The following is a 20,865-nucleotide window of genomic DNA, read 5'->3' on the forward strand; positions in this document are numbered from 1 at the left end:
TGAAAGGCTCAGCAACAGCCCGAGCCACACTGAATTGATCTCTCCCGTGACCAGCGGTTCCACCATGACAGAAAACACATGGGGGGTAGATAGTGGGTTTGCCCGTAAGATATCAAGGCTACATCTGACATTGTGAACTCGGTACTTTGAACTTCATAACGCAAGACAGAGAATGAAAAAAAAAAAAAGATAATGGTTTACAGATCTCAAATCATCCATATGTGGATACTGGCCTAGCCCACTCCCACATCAGGAGGGAATCTCTAATGAAATATCCGCATATTCACATCTGGCTACACCTAAAATGAATCATACCGAACCTTCAAATTATCAAAAGGAAACTTAGCCTATGCCAGCCCGTTCCAGTAGTCTGAAAGATGTATGGAAACAGCACTGCCATGTCTAACTGGTCTGTTCTTCTAACACGTACGTTTCTGAAGGTGATCACATTAAATTCCCTAACTATACAGAATGGAAGTCTTCAGTGCCACTTGAGCTTTTTCGGGAGAGATCGAATTTTACCTTTGTCACCACACATTTAATCACACGCTGGAATATTCCATGTATATGTTTATCAAGGAGCGTTTCAGATGTACACTGCTATGCTTAAAACGGGGCTTAAACAAAAACCACATGTGTGCATAAATATTAAATTAAGCCATCAGGATCGATTAGGTGCAGTGCGGGGTATGGAGCCTGGCTGCACGCTGGCTGTTGTTTGGGTGTTGCTTCCCTCGGGGGGGGCAGTTACCCCGGATGAGAGATTAATGCAGAACAGCAGCATAACTGCAGTGTGGGAAGAGCAGCGCATGGGGGGCTGGAAACCGATCAAACGCAAACCTGAAAGCTTCTGAAGATCTCCATTCTCTCGCTATCTCTCTCCCTCCCTTTTTACAAGGTCACTGCAGGGATTGTTGGGAACATTAGAAGTGTGCATGTGTTTATGTATAGGGCCCAAAGGACAGAGAAACTGTGGTGAAAGAAGAATGCAATAAATTGTGGAGCAATGTGGAACATTTTGGCAACATGTCAACCGACCAAGAATTATGCCTTAGTTAAACTAGTTATGAAACAGCATCTCCCCAGCTTTACAGAGATTCTCACATGGTCCATATTTCACATCTTCGGTCCGGATTTACTTTGGTCCGAGGATCACTTTTCCCCGAGCCAACTCGACGGCATGAAACTGCAGGGAGCGCTCACAGAGGGTAGACGTGCATTCTTCTTTCCCTCGGAGAGCAGGGTGGCTTGCAGCACGCTGAGAGGAGCAGGGATCTCTCCTCTGCAAAGCCTGCGTCCACATGTGTGCTTAATTCTGCATCCCGTCACCACGGAGTCTGAGGTCTGGCAGCACACTCAATAAAGAGGCTTTCCATCCCTGTATCTCAATCTATCATCAGCCACGCACTGCAGACTTAAAGGGCCAGCGCGGTCTCGCTCAGCCTCCAGGCGTACCAACCCACAGAGGTTATGAACCAAATCTGCAGTTAAAAAGGCAGGATTGTAAATACCCAGCAGGGGGCAGCTTTGAAAACCATGGCTTAACCAAATGGAGGGAAACAGAAGGCAGGAGTGTTGCCCGAGGTGCTGGTTCACACCTAGACAAGCCCCCTTGCACAGGAGGTGCCAGCTGGCTGGGCTTTGTGTCTGAAAAACAAAGGCCTGGCAGGGAGGAATGAAGTGTAGGGGCACCTATTAACCCACTAACCCCCAATTATATTACTGGGAGAGAGAGAGAGAGAGAGAGAGAGAGAGAGAGAGAGACTGGAACTACAGCTTTTTAGAAGGCTATTGAGAATAATAAACCACTATCTGTCCGTGAGGAAAACAAAATGAGCTAAAATAAGCTACAATAGCCTACAAGTAGAGCATTCTTATATGGACTCATGCTTCACACTATCCAGCTACCTATGTGTCAACAGTATAAAAGAGGTGTACTGTGCCTCCAGCTGTCAATTATTTAGTAATGATCACAGCTGCAAAACAACACACAGGGTACGTCTGAAAACTGTTACAGAGCCTGCGAATCCAAATTTTAGATTCCGGAACAGCGCCGTCGAATGACAAAACTGTTTAGTCGAGTGCATTCCCTTCTTGTCATGTCGTAGTGGGCTCTCACGATGTTGGCTGGCTTTTATTCCAAGCTGTTCACATACTTTTAGATCCCACAAAATGTGACATTACCGCATGCTTTAGAGCGATCGCGAAAACAGAAGCCAGGCTTATTGGAGAGTTCCAACCATTTCAGGAAAGAAAAAAAACAAGTATGAAAATTCATTGAATCAGAGCTCATTTAATGACAAACATCATAAACTAAGGAACTAAAGAAAATACCAGAACTTTTTTTTTTTCCTTCTCCCTGTTCCTAACCAGTTTTATTAAAGTGTAATTATAATTGGGGCCCGACACACCTCAAGTGTCAGAACTGTAAGAAGCAGCAGGTAGCCATAAAAGCATACACTTAAATCTGCCCCCCCTCAGCTGCTCGGTGGAGCTCTGCGCAGGATTCTTACATCTGTCAGCTTGTATACGCAATTACTAGCAAGTCAAATTTCCCATTGAGTTAAAATTTCCGGAGAACAATGACTATTTTGGTTGGGTAATGAATTTCCGACAACCTTATACAGGAAACGGTTAATGTGTCAAGGAATGCAGAGTACCAACAATCAGCTCAACAGCTTCCTGTTTTGGGGTTTTCCGCAATAGCACAGTGGACAACGGGCGGCTGAAGGCTGCGCGGCACGAAGCTGGTTTTAAATAGCGGCAGCAGGAGTTTCTGCAGGGGCTCCGAGCTATAAACACAGAGGAGAGGGCGCTTATAAATCAAGAGCACCAGGCCTCAGATCTCCAGATTAAACGTAGTTCAGAAGGTACGTCCCTTGCATTAATGACTAAAAAAATAAAAATAAAAATAAAAAAATCAAGGAGTGAGACACCAGACACTTAATGCTTAACACATGTTTTTCTTCCTGCATGTTTTAGCAACTGTACTGTGCCAAGTACAAAAGCTATTTAAGGCCCTCACATGACAGACTCAGGCACCCGTTTCATTTATGTCAAACAAGGTTTTACTTGCCGTCGCTCCGCGCCCCTATTAAAAATACATTCGTGTATAATGACTTAATTTCGGCTCCAACACTCGGAAGAAAAACGCATTTCCCATCTAAAGGCATTCAGCTGCGATTCATTTACACACAACAATGCGTGTTCAGATCAAATAAAATGGCTATGCACTTCGGGAATATATGAGCAAGACCATTTTGGGGTTGCATATGTTGCGAATATTATTCACATTTAAAGCAGAAGGAAGGCCATTATGAATGATAATTGTCCTGGGGAAGTAGTGTTTTCATCAACAATTATCAACAATTTTGTTAACAGAAATACAAGCTCAAATGGTGCACAATAAATCAGCAGCTAAACAACACTCTCAGTGTGGTCCAACAAGAAGATAATTTAGATTAAAATTCAAATTAAAAGTTTATTCTTCGACTAGAGTAAACTTAGATGAACATCCTGCTGCTGTCAGAAGAATTCAAGTGTTCACAGCAGACAGCACATGATCTACAACGCACATTCAGAAATGTGCCTGAAGTGAACTGACTGCACTTGTGACTGTGTGTGTTGTTGGGCCAGCACATTGCTGCACTAATCCAGGTACTGCATTTTGCACAGTTCATCTCGGCACACTGCCCGGCTCTCTCACACTGCTACAATAACAGCTCTGAAGCTGCAGCTGACCAAATACAAGGAAAACAACACATTTCCCAACGTGAACACACTCCTCCGGCTCCAGAGGAACTGCCATATTTATGCTGCCCTAAACATGCTCTCTGCAGGGATGGACAGGAATTATGTCATATCTAGGTAGATTTGCACAAAACAGATAATTCTACCACACACTGGATTCTCTTACTTCTGAACTTACAGCATAACTGAAAACTATACGCTACAAGATGCCATCAAACATTTGTATCCATCTCTATATCTGGAGAGCCATAATATTACATTGTGACCCGGGACGTGAGTGTGAACGCAGATGAGATCAAAGTCCAACTGAACCGGTTTCATTTAAACTGAGAATACCACAAACCACAAGACTATCAGGGACTGCCAAGACACAAGCCTTAAAGTGCTAAACTAACCTGTGAAACAAAAAGGCAGGCTGAGACCCCACTCCTCATTAAGAGGCTATCAAACCCAATTAGTACAATCTGATTTTTGTACATGGGAGGGGCGTCCTGCTGACTGGCAACACTTCCTTGCCCCAGATTGGAAAGACAAGAGTTTGATTGACTGCTGCTTCGGATACTAACCCACTCCCACCTGTCTTCAACATGTGAAGGTGTCGCTATATCCTCACCTAAAAACCTGCAGTACGTGTATCGTACTTTTGGAAAAGCCCCACGGGGGTATTGGATAACACTGCCGGCAGGTTTTGCAGTACACAAAACTCTCTGTTGTATTAGATGCATCTGCACAGCTCCTTCAGGTGATGCCATGGTGTGATGTCACCTACCCCCTAATCTGAAGCAACAGGGTTCCCTCTTCCTGGGAGGTTGCAGGTATAGGCCAAGTGTAGCCTTTTTGAACCAATGATGGGTTGAGATTTGTGATGGGAAAGAAACTTACTCAACTAAGGAGGCAACTTCAGTGATGTTCTCCTTGTGAATACTGCTTTTTGTTAGTATGGTTACATACAGAAGGGAACACAGTTTTTTTAGTAAACAACTATAAAAACTACTCACTAACTGCTACTGCTCTGCTCAAAATTGGCACTTTAAATTAATTTCTCCTGTAGTGACTCATCTGCCAGAGGTAATTTATGCATGTTCTGGGTAGTACTAAGGAATCTAATCCATGAACAAACAGTGCTCTCTGATTTAAATGTTTAATTACAGAGCAGTTCACTTTCCATTCCAAAAGCAGTCATAAGAAGAGCCCAATTCAAACCCCTCCGCTGAACCGTGGAACAGTGCCAAGGGACAGGGACGGGAAATTTAATTCTGAAGGTGGTGCTGGAGACAAAGTCCCTCATTTCAGACTGCAGAGATCACAGCAGTCAGTATGAGCAAGTAGATACACGCATATCTACTAGAGGGTGAGTGGCACATAGTAATGGACCAAAAGTCACAGGATGCTTTCTTCAGAGCAGATTAACAGATCATTTTCATTAAGAAAACAGGATCAGACAGGCATGTAAGTGAAATTACCTGGTATGCAAGATTTTTTTTTTTTTTTTTTTTTGACACCAATTTGTGTTCTGCTATTTCAATTGCCTGTTTGTGCAGTACGGTTAAAAGGATGAACTTGTCAGACTTTATATGATGGGGGTATTTGTTTTCCACCCTCCTTGACTGCATTGAAACGACCACTATTCTTTCAAAGCGAAACAATCACAACTCATAATAACAAACGCATAACAGCCATTCCATGGGTCTACCCAGATATCTCAAAAGATGGAGAGATAGGCCAACTTTGGAGCCAAATTGAACAGAAACTCTGAAGAACAGACTAAATTAAAAAAGCATTATCAGCATTATCCTCGGAGACTGTACACCCACATAGAGCTTTTAATACTGGTTACCGATTGCTTGATGTATTTCATATTGAGGTCTTCTGGCACATTATTCCATGAAATCTCTAGTCCCTTCCAGATCCACTTCCTTAGCAAGACTTCTCATGCTAATTGATCATGCTGATGGCTTGACACTGGCCTATTTTGAGAACGATGGATCCGACGGAAAATCAGAAAGTACAATTGGGAACATGCATTAAACGGATGCTTTGTGCACTCTGTGGGTCTGCTGCAAATTTACAGTCCTCGCTACACAGCAACAAACAAGCACTCGCTCTGGAGAGAACATAATAAAACTGAAGTGAAGCCTTTTCAAGTGGCCACGCTTCCTGCAGATGAGGGATTTTCAATTCCCCGGTGCCCACACAGCCTGTGATGTTTGCATGACACAGAGGGAAGCAGTGATCTCACAGCTAGACTTGGTTCAGCCAGAATGACTGATCAGACTTTTGAGCGTGTGCTTTATCATCCAAGTGTGCTCTTAAGGGCTGTACAAGTAATAATCCTGTTAATCAGACATCTATAAAGAAGCATATAGTGCTTGAAGACAGTCATGCACACTCATACTCAATGCAAAACCTCAATGAGTTTTTTTTTTATATTGCACACATACAAAATAAATCAAACTGAACCAATTATTATCCTGTTAAGTGCAATTTGAAGAAAAAATTGAAGCCAAGTCACTGGAATTGATCTAGAAGAGTAACTGGAGTTTCTTTACAACAAATACTTTTCTAGTATTCAACTGTTCATTTATACAGAAATTTGCAAATTGGCTTTGACCATTTGGGGTTAAAGAACCCTAGTGGATTCTTCACACTGGAATTCCCTACAGTTCATTAAACTCCTTACATAAACCATAAAAAAGCAAGACGCTGCTCTATAAAGTCAGAATGTTTGTTGAATCTCCTCAATATCGGAAGCACGACCCCTTGGTTACTCAAGGGTGTCGTCTTCTTGCTAAATATGTTAAAATTATGTGAAACTGCAGGGAGGGTTACTTCTCTATAAGACAATTATGAACAACACATCAATATATATATTTTTTTTTACACAGCAGAAAGCAGTACAGGAACACCAACGAATAAGACGCTACCTCATTCATTTAATTGATTTGGGAGCCCTGGGCGCAATTAGGGACAGACTTACCTTCAGCCTTGAGTACGAGGAAGAAGCAGGCTCCTAAAATCGTGATGTAAACTGGAAGTCTCGTCATTCTCGCAGCGTGGAGCTGGAAGCCAGAACCCTGTCACCGTGCCGAGCTCAGCGGGTTTGACTCGGGGGCGTTGGAGAGTTTACACAGCACAGCAGTCCCCCAGTCCTGGCCGCAGCGTGAGCCAGAGACAGTAGAAATGGGAAAGGGGAGTGTGTGTGTGTGGGGGGGGGGGGGGGGGGTGAGGGTAGGTAGGGGGGCAGGGGGAAGGAGGGGGGGTAGGGGGGGCAGATTTTAAAACTTTCTTCTCACTGGCTCCGATTGTCCGCAACACTGGGGAAGAACAGAAGAGAGACACAAATAAGTGATTAATGGACTGAACTACAAGTTACTAAAGGAATAAACTCTAACGTGTGTGAGCTGTGTGTGAAAGGCTCACAAAATATTAACATAACTATAGAAAGTCTTTTAACTTGCCTCAGTGGAAAGCCAGAGGACACAAGACTAATGCCAATGCAGCAACTTAAACTCAACATCTAATGCCCAAGAGACGGGAAAGCGTCCAGGTGCCGAGATAATGTAAATGGGCTTATCACTACAGGAACCAGCTATCAAAATAAAACAGTATTAAAACAAACAATTGCACAGGATTTAAAGTATTCGACTTCTGCTCTGCAAACCTACTTAGGTAACAGTAAGAGGGTGCACTTTGTAGGTAAAGGACAAACTGATACTACACAATGTTAAAACTCTTTCAGCTGTATTGTTTATACAGAATTTCCAAAGTTTACTTCCTTAAAACATAAAAATCTTAACAGTAATGGTTTCTTTCAAGCATATCAACCCCCGCTAAATCTACATTTACTTCACAGTTTGTACAAGTGCTTTTGTTAGGGATGAATCGACTAAAGGAAAACCCAGGAAAAGGTCCCAGGAAATTAAATAAAGTTTTTCTGAATCATGTTTTATTATTTTTCTTTACAAAGTGTTTTATATAAAGTACAGTGAATTGGCCTAGGATATGATATGATAGGAAAGTTCTAACATCAAACTCAGAAACTCTGCATAGCTGTATGCTAATCCAAATTGTACATATGGATACAGTGAGTACTTTCCAAATTACAGAAATTTCCAAAATGGAATTTACGGTAGTCTGAGAATATCTGAATCACAAAAAGGTTTCCCTGTTATAAAGTGAATACTGGAATAAATAAAATCCAAATTACCGATACAAACATAAATAAAATATATATTAAGTAAAAATAAATCAATAGCGAAATTACTGAATGGCCCACATATACTTCCACATTCCTTCCAACGTGAGCTCCAATGTCAAACAAGCTCCTATTATAAGTTCACATTTCACAGACCCAGAAATAGTAAATGCATATGCAGCCAGGTGGCATAGGGCAGCAGCAAGGTTTTTTTGCAGATGTAGTCTTTAGAGATGAATTACCTCATATAATGAAAAGCAGCCAACTGATACTGTGGCCTTTTGCTCTCTCTGGCCTCACCTCCCACCCCAGTGTGTTGAACTGCAGAACGCTCTTTTCTTTTCAATCATGCGGTCATCCTTGCCAATTTCTGTCCCCTTTTAACAACATAATTGGACAATTAAATGGGTTTTTTGGAGTGTTTTTTTCAAACAGTGTTCAATCTAAAGCGGCTAACGGGTAGAGACAAAGAATTTCTGTTGCTGACCATCACAAGGCGGGTTTCCTTTTCTCTCTCGTTCCTTTTTTCCTTGTGTGTTGCCCATCTTTGGCCTCTTGTTTTTCACGGGTTCAACCCCCTGACCCCTGTCAGCCTGGCGCTATTCTTGAATGGCTAAACATGTCCGAATTATTTGTTCAAGGATGTTCCACAATTACCAGCGTTGGCCTCGTCCAGCGTTAATAACTCGATGTGTCTGTTCTCTTGTAGCTCTGTGAATTTCACCGCAATTAGGGCTGCGAGTGGCATTTCAGAGAGGGACAAATTAGTAGCGGAGCAGGCCGGTGTCTGTCACTTTTGATTTGCACAAGGGGACAAAGCGCCCCAACCTGTGCCCTACTTTTCACACATCCGTGACTTCTGGGTAATGAGAGAACAAAAGAAGGTTCCTCAAGGCAAAGGGACAAGACAGCTAACCAAGCACCCTTTCTTTTGAAGGGGGGGCCTTCCTCGCCAGCAGAATATGTCGCAGTGTGCCCGCCTGGGGTTGGTGCTGCCGCTGAGGACGAATGCTCGGACTGGTTCCCAATCTGGTGCCACAGTGCAGTGCCAACAGACTGACCTCCCCCCATACCCCTCTCCCCCTAAAAAGCAGTAACTGGGAATTTCACACACTCCATTAAAATCAACTCTGGCCTGTCATACACATACAAGTTAAACTGGAGAAAACAAGTATTTAATTAATGTGAACGTACAAGACAATACAAACCCAAAGCACTTTGCAATGGCTTTACCAATACTAAACCTGTATCTACAAAAAAAACAACCACCATATAGCCAACCTTTCAGTCCAGATTTAAAGACCGCCACAACAGTGGGAATCCTAATCGCAGGAAGAAAGCGCTCCACTGTCTCAGGCCGCAGCTCTGTGTAGCGACTCAAGTTTACACTTAGCTTGTTGTCAGGCCCCAGGGCAGGAAGCACTGAGGAAACAGAGTTCACAATTGCCTGGCTAGAAGGTCTTTATAGACATTCATGCACCGGCAGTCACACTTCCATCTGTAAACAAGGGCTTTTCAGTGCGCTGTGGACAGGTATACAGAAACTGTGAATGGGGCGGAAAAAAATAAAAATTTAGTAATATTCACTTATGTCTGTGTTGTGCTATGTATAACAACAACTCGCTTATGTCTGACTGTTTACAAAGATCTGTATCATTTTTACGGTACATTTACACTGAAGGGGCCCCGAGATGGCTTATGTCCAATCAGCACACATACCCTCAAAATTAATCTATTTGACACCTCATATCCCTGGCCCAGGAGTGAAGGGGCTCAGTACAGACTGGGCATAAAGTGGTTGAGAAGTCTGATGGATTCGATTAGGATTGTCAGACAAATGCCTCTTAAACGAAACAGGATTTCATTATTTCAGTCTTAAAAACCGAGTCATGGCAGGTATTTTAAGAACGCTGCGTCTCCTAGTTGGAGAACCTGGGGGTGTTTCTCATCCAGATGATACGAATCCACCGGAGACCAGCATGTTTTTGGAGTGTCACACAGTACTGCAAACACAAGTTCAAAGCAAGACTGCTGATTATACCACACTGCTCAAATCAGGTGCAAAACACCACGTATGCACTGCTACTTCAAAGACATTTCCCTGCGCCTTTGTGTGTTTACAGACAGACGGCGATTGCGATTGTAGGTAAAAATGTTTTTTTCATGTGGGTGTATGGCAAAGTAGCCGGGGCGCTGCTTTTTAAAAGCTCTCCCCATTCTGGCAAGTGCTCGGTGGGCAGGGAATGTTTTCACTGCAGAAAGGATGACTCCAAGCCAGCTATGGAGGTGGTCTTGAGTTTCGGATGGGTAGCACTTTCCCCTGTGTAAACCACAACCTGTTTCCAGAGAAGAAAACAATATCATGTAGGCAAAATAAACAGAGTAAATTTAAACTTTCAGTGTTGCAGCAATGTGGGCAATACAATTTCTTGTACTAAGACTATTAAACAATTTTCTTGTCTGAATAATGTCTGAATTGAAACAGCTTGGATGCCCAAACTCTTATTATACCTAGCTATTACCTTTCTCGGGAAGAAAAGGTTTAGTTCCAAACAAGGTTAAACTCATTATAAGAATTAAATAATGCCAGTATCCATAAACATTAATTTGCCGTTCTGTTGCGGTTCCAACTCTGCTGTTTTAAATGTAATTGAATGCAAAGTTTACAAAAGGTGTTTTGTATAGGTTTACCAAGTGGGCTCTTGGGACATAACAAACCAATTTATTTTTCCTTCAATGCCGATTTTAATCCTGTGGGGAGCAACTTACACACCTAATTCAGCACAAAAATATAGCCTTTCACAACGGCCAGTTACTTAAACTGGACCAAAGCAGAGACTTTCTTTACATTTATGGGCATTTATGGGCACATCAAGGACAGAACACCCCCCTCCCGGCATATTTGGGAAGGAGGGATGTGATTGCCTGGACTGGGTGGCCACTTGACCACAGAGCGGAAACAATGAGGCTTAAGACATCCTGCCCTGAGGAGGGGAGGCCGCGGTTGGCGGCGACCATGTAGGGTAAGTGGCACCACCGTTCAAAATATAATAATCATGTTCAAATGAAAGGCCATACAAGTTTATTTCATTATTGGTTCTTTTTAAGTCCCCCTCACGGTCAAACTTCTGGATTGCGTCACATGCTAGAAAACATCTATCACAAAATCACAGAGCTCTGTACGAAACGTCACATTGTTTGATGATTACGGGCAGTGCTGCAGGAGCGGCCGCTGTCCTGAGTCACCTTCGCACGGGACGTGCAGGACGATCCGAACAGCTGCAGCTTCATTAGACAGTCAGCGCTCAATACAAGCGTCTTGGCACAACATGCTGCCTCTCTGAGGGCTCGCTCAAAATGATGACACACGCTAGACCAGAACACTAGCTTTATCAGGAGTGGGGTGTGTATTATTTCTGTTGCTGACCATCACAAACAATTACAAACAATGCAATATTACTATGCTAAAACTGCATTTTTGTTCTGTGTTGACCCCAACAATTTATGAATGCCCATGAAAAAGTGGAAAAGACATTATAATTAAAAATAATTAGAAATAAGGGGAAACCCATCAATCAAACAAATTATACACACACACTTCCATTCCAAGAATATCTATCGATACATGCAGCTGGATGAAGGCCTCCAAGATATTCCCACTTGTTTTCAGGTACATCATATAACCTATATATGCCTGAAATGGAAATACTGGTGGGGAAAGTAAAATCACTTATTTCACACATACACACACTCTGCATCTGCAGGAGCATGTCTCCTCCATTTCCAAGGCAGTCTTGGCCTCCCTCCCTTGCTTGTAAAGTGAACACAGTGTGGTATGTCTCTCTCTCTCTCTCTTGGCCTCGATTCCTTGCCCCTCCTGGGGCCCCTCCTTGCAGGCAGCCCTGTGTTTCTCGGCGCCCTGCCTGACATGCCTGTCAAGGCTTGGTAGACTGCAGAGCAGACTTTCTGGCTCCAGTGCCATTGTTTGCTTGGCTGCTTTGCGCCTCAACCCAGGCTGGATTAGCATAAGAATACTGAACAGCTCTGCAACCCCCCTACACACCCCCAATTCCCTCCTCCTCCTCCTCCTCTCCCTGACAACACTCACTCCTACAATCTCCCTCCACGCTCTGGTGCCTACAAGACTCAAGTCAGACAACCGGAGAAGAAGAAAGAAGAAAGACCCTGATGCATTTAACCACCTGGCAAATTAACACACCTCAGCCCCTGCGAAAACACAGCTAAACCACGAGGAGACAAGTTTCCACTAATCTCTCTTGTAGGGATATTAAGATTGTCTACACAGGTAGTGACAATTACAGTAAAAAGCTACAAAAGGGCTACACAAATTGAACAAATGAAGAAATACATAAAATAGAGAGGTGAATGCTCAATTTCATATTCAACCAGAGCTATTAATGCAGAATTCCCATTCCAGCTGACTGACCCGAGTCAGCACAAGGCTTCCACGCCACTCCGTGCATTGCTGTGCCGTTGCAGTCAAAAGTGGATGAACTCTCCTGTTAATCAACTGGACTAAAATTTTCTATAGGCTGGATCACAGCTCAACCAACTCTGACACAGATCACCGATAAGCATACATTAATTAACAATACATATTCAACCAACTGTTCACCGGTGTTTCAAATGTGGGGTGTAAACACTTTTGACAACCGTATATTTTAAGAAACCGCCATTCTACAGCAAAAATATAACCCTTCTGATATGCCTTATTGTACACCTGGAATAACTACGAAGCCCAAGGTAGACAATCTTGTGTGTAGCCTGCATGATAGAAATGAAACACTAAGCTATCCTCCTTAAAGGCTTGGTAAAATAAAATAAAATAAGCCAAGTCAGACATCCTCTCTCTGATAATGTGTGAAGATGTTTAGAGGGGGGTTTGTGTGTGTGAGTAATGTCACAAATCACCCCCATAATCACTCTCAGTCCTCACCACCCCCCATCCAGATACACAGACCTTTCCATGAGAGAATAAGAAGGAGAAAAAGCTTATTTAAAAAGTGTTAGCAGTAATCTCACCCAGATATCAGGTCTCACTTTCTTTATCTGGCTGCCAGAACTTTCAGACCTATTAGCTTGCTTTCACACTAGATTTCCAACAGTCATTTTGTTGTACGGCATCTCTTGTAAAGGAGAAAACAGGGCTGTGCCATTTTATAATCTCTTACATAATCCTGAAGTGTTGCTTTGACTCCGATCTAATCTTGTGCCGAAGGCCTATTTCTGCCTAGTTCCTCTCCAGACTGGTGTGAAATATTTTGGAATGCTGAACGTGTCGTGCTGGGGAGCTGATAATTACCAACGCCTGAGACAACCTGTAATTATTCTATTCAGCGCAAATTATTATTTGATATTAAGGATCCGAGTGGAAGAAATTCCTGGAACGCAGCAGACTGCTATGGAAAAGAACCAACTACGTCAAACATGACGATAGTCAATTAATAGAACAAAATACCTGTACCACACCGGAAGGCATAAGTGCTCCATACTTTGACTAGAAACTGAAGTATGCAAATCAGGGTCTTTTTTTTTTTTTTTTTTTGGTATCACCCAATGATAACAAATCAGTCGTGATCAAAAGCAAAACAATGTGCTAGAACAATGACTTGTACAGTTATGTACAGCTGGTATTCAATTATGAAATTTTCTGGGAGCTGTATTCCAGAACTGCACAAAAGCTACTGTTTTTGTGTCGTGTATGACTACAGCTCCCAGAGTGCAGTGCCCTTCTTGGTGCACAACTCTGAGGTATGGAACATAATGTACTGTACCTGAAGAAGTCAAGCCCATGAATGTGAAGTACAAGTCCCCAAGCAAGACAGCAGGGAGACTTAATTTGCCCCCAATGGTAATTTTTGTCATGTCTAAATGAGGTCTTACAAATTCATGATGTAATTTTCCCCATTAAAAACTTCTCCACATGGTCTATGAAGACAATGACAAATCATCTTAAACCCTTTTCATCGTTTGCCTCTTCAAGCTCAGTGCCACCGAAGTGAGACTTATGTAAATCTCTACTAACTGCATGACCATTTAATTGTGTCAGAATTAAATGTAATTAGTCATGTGCTTAATCTTGATTAGGCTTTAGGTGCTACACAGCTAGCTATACTCCCCACATTTACAACAATCTTCATTCCTCCAACTTCATGGCCTGCCTAGACTGACTGGGGGGTGGCTGAGGAAGACTCCCATTTTGATAGATTTATTTCTAACCTCGTGCGTTTTTATTTTACCGCTGGCGAGACATGGTGCATCAATAAACTGTGGACTCTTTGTCACATGGTCTTTAAAACTATAATTTGTGAGCACATCCCCACAGATAAGCAACAACGAGGCACGCAGATAAGGGTGTTCAGTGACCAGAGCTAATTCCCAAAGGGGCTTCTTAATTTTGAAAATAACCTTGGGAAACCCTTCTTAAAAGGAACACCATGGCAACTCAAATCTACACACACAAAGTGGCGGTTCTGTTTTCTCAACTTATCGCACACAATGGGTTTGTTTTCTTTTTGAAATCTGCAGACTGGTGCCAACTGTAGCGCCGCGCTCTCCCACCAGTGCCGGGAGGGTTCAGGGGGAGCTTGACTTTCCATTACCTGCTAGCACATTCCAAGGGCCGGCCTGATAAACAGCAGTTTCTTATCTCGCGGCTCTCCCCAAATTCTTGCCCTGCCTCTCCCGGGACTCGGCTAGGCGGCTTTTACAATCACTGATCATCAAAGGCTCAGCTTCCACCCTCGGCAAGCAAAGGCCGCCACTCTTGACGAAAGGCCGGGTCAGAAATCACTGCGCTCCTCAGAGGTCACAGTGTCCACTGCTGTCGGTGGAAGAACCCAGCCAGGCCACACACAAAAAAAAGACATTTAAAACGCAGGAATTTCGTACCCTCCCCCCTTCTCCTTAAGACAAATAGCTGTAATCCTCTGTTCCCTTCAAGTGAAGACCACATAAATTAACACAAACAGCCTTTAAAAAAATCTGTTACTCAATCAAATTCATTACGTAGTAAAGTAAGGATTTTAAGCTCTACATTTGACTGAGTAGTAACACACTTCGGTGCAGTGTACTTAGTACTTTTACTAGCATTAGTAGCAGTCTGAGCTTTAGAAAAACCCTAAAACAAATCACAAAAGTTTGACCACAAAAATCATAGAAAGATTACTCAACTACCAAATTATTCCATTACATTAAAACAAGAAATAAAATACATATACACACATATTTTGGTCATACAATTCACAGAGCGCTACACTTGAAATGACTGGATTGCAAGCTTACCATTTCAATGCATCAAACCCAACTTTAAAATCCATGCTTGCTAAGGAAGCGCCCAGATTGATACTCTCCCCCATTAATCCAGAATGTGGAGAAAACACATTGAAAAAAGCAAAAACAAATCCATGAGCAACAGCTTCCATCTTGAGGAGTATTTCTCCAACCAGCAACAAGTGAGAATGCAGCTCACAGGGGCTGGCGAGTCTCCCAGCCTCCATTCCTGGGGGCGTCTGGAGCTCTTGTGCAGTGTGAGGAGGCGGGGCCGAGAGCGGGCCGTCTCCGTCTAGGCCTTTTCATCATTATTTACACACAAAGCACTCTGGGACTGCAGCAAGCTGGTTGTGTTCAAAAACTTGGCACATCCTCCCTTTAATCTCTTCTCCCACATGAAGAAAAAATAATAATAATCTGTACATTTCCAGCTTCTTCTACTTAGTAACTGCTACAAACGGTCAAAACTGCCAACTCAAACTCAATATTTGGTTACGGTAACATTTGAATTGGTAGGATTTCAAGAGTTACATGAACTCGCCACTTTCAATTCCCCGTAATAATAAAATAAATGTCACCTTTATAATCAGAAGTCAAGGCAGGCAAAATGTCTGCCTTTGATAATCACCAGCCTTTTCAAACAAGTTTTATTTGTATTTCAAATTTAAAAAAACATTCCATAGACATCCTAACATAAAAACATACATGTTTGTTTTCTGAAAGAACCAATTATCAAAAAGCAGAGCTATTTTCAATACAGGAAAAACAATACTACACTTAAGCTACAATTTCGACATGTAAAAAATGAATAAAAATGTAAATTAAGCATGATTAAGATTTGTTTGTTTGTACAAAATGTGTCGAATTGCAGCAATCTGTTAAATTAGAGGGTTATTTTATTACATTTCAGAGGAGGTTAGGGGAGAATTAAATGAAAACAGTTTAGTTTCTCTAAAAGCTTGATATTTTCTGAAGGCACGAGAGCAACAGGAAACAAAATTCTGAACTAGACCAAGACTTTTCGTTACGGTCGATATGAAGGCCAGGTACTATTCCAACTGCTGCCCAGCACAACAAATCAAATCCAAGTAAAACAAAACCATAAATGTTGCAGTGGCTACATAACAGAGACATGGGGCGGACAAACAGACCAGATAAGGGCAGTGTGAAGCTCTCTCCCCACCCCCCCACCCCCCCTCTCTCTCTCTCTCTCTCTCTCTCTCTCTCTCTCTCTCTCTCTCTCTCTCTCTCTCTCTCTCTCTCTCTCTCTCTCTCTCTCTCTCTCTCTCTCTCTCTCTCTCTCTCTCTCTCTCTCTCTCTACGGTGTGCAGGCAGCCAAAAGCAAAAGCAGCTCCGATGACGCCGTACTCCGCTGACCTCTCCCACAAACACGACTGGAGTGAGTAAAAGTAATAAAGCCCCGACTGGCACACTGGAAAATCTCAGGACTGCCCACAGGCTATTTATTGTTTAAAGTCTGGCACGTCAAATCATTTTGTTCAGCTTAACATCCTCTACAAACATATGGCTGTAATTTACAAAAAAAAAAAAAAAAAGGCTCCCCTGCTCTGTTTGAAGGCTCGGCGAGTTAATACTGCTGTTAACCCTTGTAACTTCTTACAAAAGAAAGACTGGGAAGAATACAACAAACTTTCTGTATCATAGATAAAAAGGCAAATAATGAATATGATCTGGTTATATCCTCTTAAAGACCTTGAGAGGATTTAATGGTAAAATCCCTTAACAGAACACTGGGTAAGGTTATGTTTGCTTAAAAAAAAAATATTACGAAAACCATTTTCAGCCCAAGAACATATGCATTGTCTAAATGAGTTCAACAGCAGAACTCTAGTGGTTAATAATCAGACTCAAAGGACAGGTTAAAAAGGCCAAAAGAAACTAAATGGAGTAATTAAAAGACAGGAAACGTACTGATTACAAGAGCAGTCTGTGGCACTGCCTGGGTTAAGGGTTAATCTTTGCTGCAGGCAAAGGTAATCAATTTTTGGTAATCATACCTTCTAAACAAAAAAATATATAAGCAGCTCAACTTAACAAGCACAGACGCATGAAGTTCGAGGGCTGGCATCACTCAGCAAAATCAGCAATAACCCAGGACTGTGTTACCACATATAGTCAAACACTTCTAGATTATGGCTACGTGTTTTCGGAAAACATTGACAACACAAAAAAAGGTTGGCAGAAGTAGTACTTTATTTGAGCCGTGTCCTTCTTATGACAAAGTAGCGCATTGACTCAATTTTCAAAAGCTTTTCAAAACTTCAGAAAATGTCAGTCTACTATGCAGAAAATAAAAATTGTCATTACTGCATTTAATGTATAGTGTTTTCAATCCATTTATATCATATCGTGCACACGTTTCAGAATAAAAGCAAACCTTGAAACCACACAATCTTACCTCATGTGTGAATCCACAGTTAGAAGACATACTGGAATTCTGTTGAGTATCATTTGTATCCAATCGCGTATAGTTCCGGCTCTAATTTGAAGTAGAAAGTTAGCATCGCACAAAGTATACCTGAAGAAAAAGAAAAATATTTCAAATCAATCTCCATGCAGCATCCAACACTTCAATAACCATAAAAAAACAACACCCCCACCATCCCAAATGCAAATTTAAGTCTGTGGTTGACCTGGCACAAAGTTTTGTTTTTAAATAATATAAAAGTTCACTTAGTAGACTGGGAATTGGCTTATTCATCAAACCAGACCAAAGCTGAGATGAATTATATATAATTAATATAATTCTGTCTCACTCTCTCTATTCCTGATCTTCTGGTTTAATATTCCCAGGTTTGCAATGATTGATTTAATTACAACTTGACTTTGAGGATAAACACTTTTATATTTAAAATAAAAATATATATATTTCAGCTAACTTCAGAGGAATTGCTGATGAAATACTATATACAACATGCATCAGGGTGTTAAGCGTGAAGTGACTTCAAGCTCTATTTAAATAAAGAAATCTATGGTTTAAAGTTTGGCCCAACATGACATCACTCTGAGTAATGCACCACAATGAACTTTAACAGTGGAATGTATTTGCATGGTTTATTTCAGCTCTATCTGGCTTGGAGATACATTCCCTGATTGTTTGGGATTTAAATCTTTACTATGTGCTTACAGACTAAATGGAGGCGACTCCTATTCAAAAGAAAGTACACCAGGACAGTATTAGAAGGCAAGCACAGTCCCAACACTTTCCTGCAAGGTCACATTCCCACTGTCACTGAGCCTATTTGAGAAAAAAAAAATCACTACTTTTCTTCCCTTGCCACCACCAACACGCTGAGGTTACGGAGGCTTAGAAAAGACTAAATCACTATAAGCCGAGGCAACCTGAAACGGGCTGGGATATCGTATGGCAGGACTGGAGTCACCGTGCGGCAGACAGACTGTCACCGGACCAAACGTTAAATCTTTTCTACAAGAATTGAGGGACTGACCCGTTAACCTCTACTGAAAGAGGATTAGGCGTTGCTCTCAAACTTTCGGAATTCACTACTAGTAAACCTTCAGAGAGTGCCTATTTATTATAAGGTTAATTCACCCACATTCGCACATACACATTTTTACCTACATAAGCTGATCCATTTCAATATTAAATGTAACAGTGGATAGGTTTCACTGGCATTACGAAACTTGTCCTTGATAGGTGGTTCCAATGGAGATAAAATAAAATGTCACCGTTACTCTTCAGGGAGGGATATTCAATTGAAAAACTGTAGGGATAGTCATTTGAACTTAATGGGGACACATACGGGTCAAAGCTGCACTGAACTGGTTTATTGCTGCTCTAAAACATTATCACTTTTGCTGCTGTAGCTAATTTATGTAACAGAAATGGTTTGAGCAATAACACAAACCCAAGATGGTCAGCTTGTTGGCTTGCCATACAACAGCCATGCCTGTCGTCTGATGGGCGAGATCTACTCTAGTCCTGCGTAAAACAAGTTTACTGTGCAATTTCTTCTACACAGTGTGAGAAGAAGCAGATAGAGCATGTGGAAATGGTCTTGGGAGGAAAAACATTAAGAAATAAAAAGGTGTGTGCAGTCACACAACCCTAACTTCAAAATTAATTTCCTGGTTTTCCAAAAAACAACAAGAACTAATGCCTGAAGGGAAATAACACCAGACAACATAAAACCTTTAAATAGAATGGTAATTATCACCAGGTTAGGAAAATAAAACCTCTTCGAAACAACAAGTCCGGAGCGTTTCATGATCTCGTTCGATTACGTACTCGTGAAGTGAAAGGCAGACTCACAAACGGCTGACAACGCTTCTTGATAACTGATCAGCTTTGTTCAGCTAATCAGCTAATTCTTCAATGTTTTCAGGGAGACATGTGCTGTTCCTTGCCATTTCTTTTGCACAGAAGCAAATGCCCAACATATTGGACCATTCACTAAAGAGCAAGAGGACAGTGCATGCACCTACATTTATCCTAGTGTGAGGGGTTTATTAGTGTATGAGCTGGTCTGGTTTGCAAATTCTGCATTGAAAGGGTGCGCAAAGATTCCAAATATGATTAATATACATTTTAAATAACAAAATACTACCAAGCAGGCTGTTATTGTCAGTTATAATTGATCATATTATGAAATAGTGGAAAAGAATAATAATTCACAGCAGAACAATGATGCAGTTAAACTCTAACCGATCAATTATATTCGATGACTGATATGCTGTCGTTATGACTATAATTATGCAGGTGTGCCATAGCTAACTAGTACAAATTACACCACTAAAATTGTAATTGACTCCAGGTCTGCACTCTATCAGTATAACGCAGTGCTGCAGTATTTTTTCCCCTTGAGTGAGTAACGAAGAATAATGCACAGATGATTTATTTGGTTATTTCTTAAATTAAAACCAAATGTGTGCAAAAAATGAAATAAAAAAAGGCATAGGCGTATAAATCAAAGGCGTAGAGGGGATGGGAGGAGTGAAGACATGGAAGAGACTAATTTCAGAATGCTATGCTTCAGAGCTGTGAAACCGATAAGCTTCACTATCTGTTTACAAACATTATCCCTCCTCTCTTTCAGAACATCTCTCCAGCGGACCACTTGCACAGGAAGGCCGAGGTCACTGAAGGGTGCAGTAGATAATTGCCACTTTAACCACACTGTCTATTTTAACTGCGCTCTGTGTATACAGGAATATTTTTGGGATGCCTCTGATGCTGTAACTGCACTGGGCAAATTTCCAAGGAGAGCATTAAGTTGAGCCACACCAACGTTACAAGGGAATAACACACACATGGACGCTGGGCAGATTCGCTGGGCAGATCAAGAACCAACAGTGCCCCCAACCAGACCACTAAGCCTGCCTCAGTGGCATTCGTTTATTCTTTGTGAATCTCAAACGTTTAAAAAGGTACACATCCTCCCATTCGGCATGGAAACTATTATTTTACATTTTCCCCAGTGCTGTTTTTTCTACCCTCACACATGGCAACAAAAATGTATTCAAAGTCACCATGCCTTATTTGCACATGCACCTTCAATTGCAAGTATCAGGATGTGCATAGATGTAATTTATTTAAAATAGAAGGCAGTTGTGTAACTAAATTCCCTTGAACAAACTTTGTAAAC

General features: G+C 41.7%; 1 protein-coding gene and 1 long non-coding RNA gene across 2 annotated transcripts in view; both read right to left on the minus strand.

Annotated features, from left to right (window-relative positions):
• bmpr1aa (bone morphogenetic protein receptor, type IAa) overlaps positions 1 to 6,956 on the minus strand; it is a 15,499-nt gene extending 8,543 nt beyond the window's left edge. Inside the window, exon 1 of the mRNA XM_066693207.1 lies at positions 6,728 to 6,956. Within this exon, the coding sequence (XP_066549304.1) occupies positions 6,728 to 6,794 (67 nt within the window). The 5' untranslated portion in view covers positions 6,795 to 6,956. The remainder of the gene's footprint in view (positions 1 to 6,727) is intronic.
• A 12-nt stretch (positions 6,957 to 6,968) lies between these two features.
• The window catches only part of LOC136715831 (uncharacterized), a 32,432-nt gene continuing 18,535 nt past the window's right edge, over positions 6,969 to 20,865 (minus strand). The window contains exons 2-3 of the long non-coding RNA XR_010805096.1: positions 17,658 to 17,777; positions 6,969 to 7,064 (exon numbers count right to left, since the gene is read on the minus strand). This is a non-coding gene — a long non-coding RNA (uncharacterized LOC136715831). The remainder of the gene's footprint in view (positions 7,065 to 17,657; positions 17,778 to 20,865) is intronic.

This window comes from Amia ocellicauda, chromosome 20, assembly GCF_036373705.1.
Source record: "Amia ocellicauda isolate fAmiCal2 chromosome 20, fAmiCal2.hap1, whole genome shotgun sequence".
In the NCBI taxonomy this organism is placed as follows: domain Eukaryota; kingdom Metazoa; phylum Chordata; class Actinopteri; order Amiiformes; family Amiidae; genus Amia; species Amia ocellicauda.